Here is a 6,000-nt window from a genome sequence, read left to right as displayed (position 1 = left end):
CCTTTCTCCACCCAAAGGAGTCTCAAAGCAGCTTACCATCTCCTTCCCTTCTTGCCCCCACAACAGACACCCTGTGAGGCAGGTGGGGCTGAGAGAGCTCTGACAGGACTGCTCTGTGACAGGACCAGCCTTATCAGGGCTGTGTCAAGCCCAAGGTCACCCAGCTGGCTGCATGTGGAGGAGAAGGGAATCAAACCCGTCGCTCTTAACCACTACACCATGCTGGCTCTGGAGGGATCCTTGGAGACTGAGCTGGATGAAACGTGTAACATAAGATAGCTAGATAAGTATGAGCCACTTCCATGTAGGCCTAAGTTTCAATTCCGCCGGAAGCTTGAGACTTGCTGCACGGGTGATCCTGGGCCAGATGCTGTCTCTCCCCCCTAGCCCAGGGGTAGTCGACCTGTGATCCTCCAGATGTCCATGGACTACAATTCCCATGAGCCCCTGCTAGCATTTGCTGGCAGGGGCTCATGGTAATTGTAGTCCATGGACATCTGGAGGACCACAGGCCGACTACCCCCTGCCCTAGCCTACCCCACAAGGTCCTTGTCAGGGTCAAGCGGAGAAAGAGCCAGGCGTTTCTTTGGCAAGACGGGAGAAACGCAATCGAGGCGGGCTCACCCATCCAGTGCCCTCTGGCGACAACATCCCTGCCCTCTGGTCCCGCCACCGTGTGCGCATTTTATTAGCTAATCCCTCTCCGATTCTGCATTCCAGATTGGTAACATTACGGTAACACATTGCTAACACTTGACTCACAAGGACTTGGAAGGGAGGGAGGGAAGGAGGGGGAGGGAGGGAGGGAGAGGGAGGGAGAAGGAAGGACGGGGGGGGGGGGGAGGGAGGGTGTGTTTGAGAAAGCGGCTTGGATTCCAGTCTGTACACACACTCTCCTCTCACTCACTTTGCTCCACTTTCCAGACGAACGCTTCCTCCCTTTTAGTCTTCCTCTTCTTCTTCTTAAAGGGACGGAGGTCATGTAAATGTTAGCTGCCTTGCGTAGGGCACAGGCGATGCCAGCGGCAAGCATCTCCTGCCAAGGGAGGGGACCAGAGCTGCTTAGCTAACTTTGTTCTTTCTTCGGGACATTTCCTTCTCTTCCCCCCCCCCCACCCGCCCCCTTGTTCCCAGGGTAAACTTGGCCAGCTTGGCTTTCTAGGTTTGATAAAGCATTTCCTTCTATTGTCATTCTATACGGCCTCTGGGCCCTTGCTTTCTCACAGCCCCTCCCCTTTCTGCCTTCCTCTCCCTTTCTCTCTCACTGAACCTCAGTCCCACTTGTGGCTTATGAAAGCCACTGCCTCCGCGAAGGAGAAAGAAAGACGGACAGAAAGAAAGAAGGATCTCCGGAACCATGAGCCACTGTCTTCTTGACTGAAGGCCGCCCGGATGCATGGATCTCATCAGGGTGAGCGGCCCGCAAAGGGCGTTTGTGTGCTTTGGAGCGGATTGCGGACGGGCAAAGGTTTTGGGGGATGTTGCTCTCTCCGCCGTGCGTTGGTGGCTCCCGTCTCATTTCTTGCAGCAGCCGACAGGCAGGATGTACGCCAGGGGGAGGTGAACGCTTCGGCTGAAGAAGCATGGCCTGTTGTCATGCTTGGGTGAGGGGGGGGGAAGCATCTCTTGAACTCAGGGGCCTGGTTTCTGGGCCAGTCCTGTGAAGCCTGGGACAAGAACAATGTAGATAGATAGATAGATAGATAGATAGATAGATAGATAGATAGATAGATAGATAGATAGATAGATAGATAGATAGATAGATAGATAGATAGATAGATAGATAGATAGATAGATAGATAGATAGATAGATAGATAGATAGATAGATAGATAGATAGGCAGGCAGGCAGGCAGGCAGGCAGGCAGGCAGGCAGGCAGGCAGGCAGGCAGGCAGGCAGGCAGGCAGACGTGAAAGGCGATTCCAGAGAGAAAGAAATGTAGCCAGCTGACCCCGCATGGCTATGGCACCACTGTAGTTCTTTAGCAATCGTTTGCAAGTGGATTGTCTTGTCTTGTCCGCACTAGAAAACCCAGTGACGAGGGGTCACCATAGTACAAGATCCAGGTTTGGGCAACTGAAAGCCCAACCAGTTGATTACGCCGTGCGCTCACCGGAGCCAGGTCCCACCTTGTCAGAAGTGTGATTGCTGCAGAACCCCCCAAAAGCAGGCGTCATCCCCAGCACCGAGCCTGTTGGATTGATCGGTCAACATAGAGCAGGGGTAGTCAAACGGCAGCCCTCCAGATGTCCATGGACTACAATTCCCATGAGCCCCTTTCGCTGGCAGGGGCTCATGGGAATTGTAGTCCATGGACATCTGGAGGGCTGCAGTTTGACTACCCCTGACTACCCCTGACATAGAGCATGACGAGGAACTCCTGTCGAACACTGAGCCCCTGCGGAACAGAAGTGATGCGGTTGATTCCGGTCACGTTTAATAGCTTTGGGGGTCTGCCGGTTTCGGAGTTAGACCGAATCCTTCCCTTGGGGGAAGCTGTCGTGGCAGGCTCCTGCCTGATGGAAGGGTTTTGTGGGAAAGTTTGGTTCTCTCGAGCGGCCAAGCCCCTGCCAGTGGATCGTCTTACCCTGCCAGACCGAACAATGACCAGAATAGGTGTTGTGCTCGTTTTTCCTTTCCTTTTCTTTACCGCCGGTATCAGCTGGATGGCTTTGGGGTTGTCCTTCTCAAAGGAAGGTGTAATCCTAGACGGGAAAGGGATCACAGATGGAGTGTGGGGCTGCACCCGGGAAGTCAATAAGCTCTTACGGGTTCTCTGGTTTTGTGCTTCACGCGCATCTCAGGCATGTTCACTCATTTCACTTCATTTGCATTCCTCCTGTCTCCCCAACGGAGAGCCAGAAGGGCTTCTGGCATTCACACAAGTTTTATTCACAGACGTTTTGTTCTCCCAAGCCCTCTGATTGGTCGATGAGGCTAAGAGCAGGTGGCTGTCGCAAGGTTGTCCAGCCAGCTTCCACCTCAGGGCAGGGACTCGAATCTGAGTCTCCTAGATCCTCGAGCAGTGGATCTCGACCTTCCTAATGCCACAACCCTTTAATCCAGTTCCTTGTGTTGTGGTGATCCCCAACCAGAAAATGATGAAAGTGTTCTTTCACAGAAATTAAACCAAAACTGACCAATGGCATGAAGATCCATTGTTCAGGATTGTACTTTTTTTTTTTTCCCGGGGTTTCTCAGTTCAGCTCTGCCTCTTGCCCCACCATGCCCATCTCGCTCTTTTCCGCTGCTCCAGACAGACGAACGCTCTATCTCGATCTACCCTGCAAGGCTGTTGTGTGGATGGTGTCAACAATGTGCTATTGAACTGAATGGGGCACACTCGTAAGACTTGGAAAGAGCCACACGGGCCATCTAGTCCAGGGGTAGTCAACCTGTGGTCCTCCAGATGTTCATGGACTACAATTACCATGAGCCCCTGCCAGCTTCATGGGAATTGTAGTCCATGAACATCTGGAGGACCACAGGTTAACTACCTCTGGTCTAGTCCATCCCCCCTGCTCAACGCCGGATCAGTCCCTACGCCCACAAGGGAAGGCTGGTATAAAAACGGAATTAATAAATAAGGCAATAAAACTCACTCCCTAGATTGCAGACTTAGGACCTAGCTCCAAATCAGATTTTATTTTTTACACGAATCCGTTCTAGGGCCCGTTAATGCACATGTGGGATAATGCACTTTCCGTGCACTTTAGAAGTCGGTTATCTTGTTCAGCACAGGAAAATCCAACGTGTGCTGAAAGGAGCCCAGGTCTGCACAGCCAGGTGTGTTTTGTGAGTCCCTGCCAGGAGCTGAATTCCTAGGCCAGCTTCCTGATGGGACATTAGACACAAGCAAAAACCAAACACAGTGCTGGTCTGCATGAAATGGATGGCAGTGCAATGCACACTTGCTTCACAAATAAAGCGCCAGCAATTTTGCACGTGATCTTTCCACTTCTAAGAAGAGCCAGTTTACCCAAGCAGCACATATAGCATGTGCTACGGGCCCTGCACTTCCAGGGGCCCCACGTAGTGCCTCCCCTGCATGGATCAGGGCCAGAGCCTCTTTCCTCTCCCCCTTTACCTCTTTAAGGACACTCAATGTGACACTGCTTTCCACTGTGTGTTTGTGTGTGTGGGGAGGGGGGTCCTCTGCCCACAATCCGGCTGCTCCTGCCACCACTGTACTCGGCTAGGGCCCCACGAATCCTTCAACCACTCCTGATTCTGAGTGAATTAAAGTCCTCACGCAGACCTCCCGAGGGACCTTGAGTAAGCTGTGAAAGATAGAGTCACCCAAGCAGATGCTGACAGGCTCCCGGTTCGTTATCCCTGTTTCACAAGCGACTTCTTCAGACACCAGTCGACGAAAGTGGATACGTCACATGCAATCCATGCAACGTGCAGCCTTCAGACTGATAGGGCAGAGGGGCGCGTTTTTAAAGCAAAGACCTACATGCGGAAGCTCTCTTCTCAGGAGGGGCCTTGAGATCCCCCAAAATTCTAGCCCATCTCCCAGAGATCGGTTCCTCTGGAGGAAATGGGAGCTTTCGGGGGAGGGCTCTGGGGCATCATAGCCCACTGGGCCCTGTCCTCCCCAGGCTCTGCCCCCAGTTCTCCAGGGTCCACCCCAAATCTCCAGGAGTTCCTCAACCTGGAACTGGCAACCCAATCCCCCTCCCCCTCCGGCAGTGCCCAGGGGAAGCCGGCAACCCTAATTCCTGGGCACACACAAACCTCATTTGGATTGGGACCGTGATAGAGGAAGAGAATGGGGTTAGGCCTTTAATTCTTTGCCGCATTCGTCTGGATGTCCCTCCCCTCCTTGATCCGTTGATTGCTCACTTTTGTCACCCGCTGTCATATAATCTTGGGAAAGTTCCCCTTCCGTATTTATTTTGACCGACAGCCCAATCCGCCCAGCAATCCCAGGGCAGGTGACGACTCGTGTTTCGTCGGCTTTGCGGAATCGGTTCGGTCGAAGCCTTTCGAGCGGCGAAATCGAACCAGATGACAGAAGTGAGAGGCCAGCAGGATTCGTGGATGGGCAGGGTCCTTGGAACATGTGCGAGGTGTCACAATGAAGGCAGGGGGCTCTGCGTGTCACGTGGCTGTCGTGTCTCTGCCTGCGAGGGGGGAAAGGGGGATTGTTGTGAAAAGGAAAGTGGGGTTTGCATCGGATGATTGCTCACAGTGCACGGTGCGCGGCATCTGCGTGACCCCTGCCGGAGCTGAAATAAAATTGTGCGTAAATTTGAAGCAGGGGAGGGCAGGGGAGGAGACTCTGAATCTAACCTTGGAAATATTGATGGTTTGGGTTTGTTTTTGTTTTTTTAATGGCTTTCTAGACCTTTTTGTATTCAAAAGAAAAAATCCAACTTTCTTTATCGGCCTGGTTGACGAGCTTGGCAAATCGCTTATCTCTTATCCGTTGTTTTCCCCAAAGAAATTCCACTCTGGCATCAGCGTGTCAGAATTCGGGGGACAAAAATAAAATCTGAGGGAGGGAAAGAAGTGTGCTGGTTCTTTTTCAGGCGAAGCAGCCGGGGAATTTGCCTCTCGGACTCATTTCTGCTGCAAAGTCTTGCAGACGGGTCTTGCAGACGTGCGTCGGGCTGGAGGGATACAAATGACTCTTCCCTGGAGATAGTCGATGGGGCCGCATACGTCAGCATGGGCTGCGGTGGGGCAGCTGCCGGGGCCCGGGGTTTCTGGGGAGGCCCATGGCCACGGAGCTTCGCAACCACGTGCTCCTCGGGAGGGACGCACAGCTGGTGTACAACGTCAGCACTCCTGGCAGGCACAGCGGTGGTGGTCCATGCACCACCCAGCATCAGGAGGGAAAGGACATGCGTCAGTCAGAACAGCCAGTCAGAGGCGGAAATAGATGGGCTGGAGGGGAAGGCATGTGTGGGGGTCTTGATGACAGTCAGAGGAGGGCAGGAAGGCACTGCCTTCCAGGGACCTCCCAAAACCCTGATTGTTAAAGGCTAGTGA

General features: G+C 53.1%; 1 protein-coding gene across 2 annotated transcripts in view; it reads left to right on the top strand.

Moving 5' to 3' along the window:
* Nucleotides 1–1,162: 1,162 nt before the first annotated feature.
* Nucleotides 1,163–6,000, top strand: part of HDAC7 (histone deacetylase 7) — a 204,199-nt gene continuing 199,361 nt past the window's right edge. For both annotated transcript variants that reach the window (XM_077329295.1, XM_077329293.1), the window contains exon 1: nucleotides 1,163–1,411. In XM_077329295.1, the coding sequence (XP_077185410.1) occupies nucleotides 1,393–1,411 (19 nt within the window). In that variant the 5' untranslated portion in view covers nucleotides 1,163–1,392. The remainder of the gene's footprint in view (nucleotides 1,412–6,000) is intronic.

The sequence above is a fragment of the Paroedura picta genome, chromosome 3, assembly GCF_049243985.1.
Source record: "Paroedura picta isolate Pp20150507F chromosome 3, Ppicta_v3.0, whole genome shotgun sequence".
NCBI classification, from domain to species: Eukaryota; Metazoa; Chordata; class Lepidosauria; order Squamata; family Gekkonidae; genus Paroedura; species Paroedura picta.
This window is presented reverse-complemented; position numbering and strand designations above follow the sequence as displayed.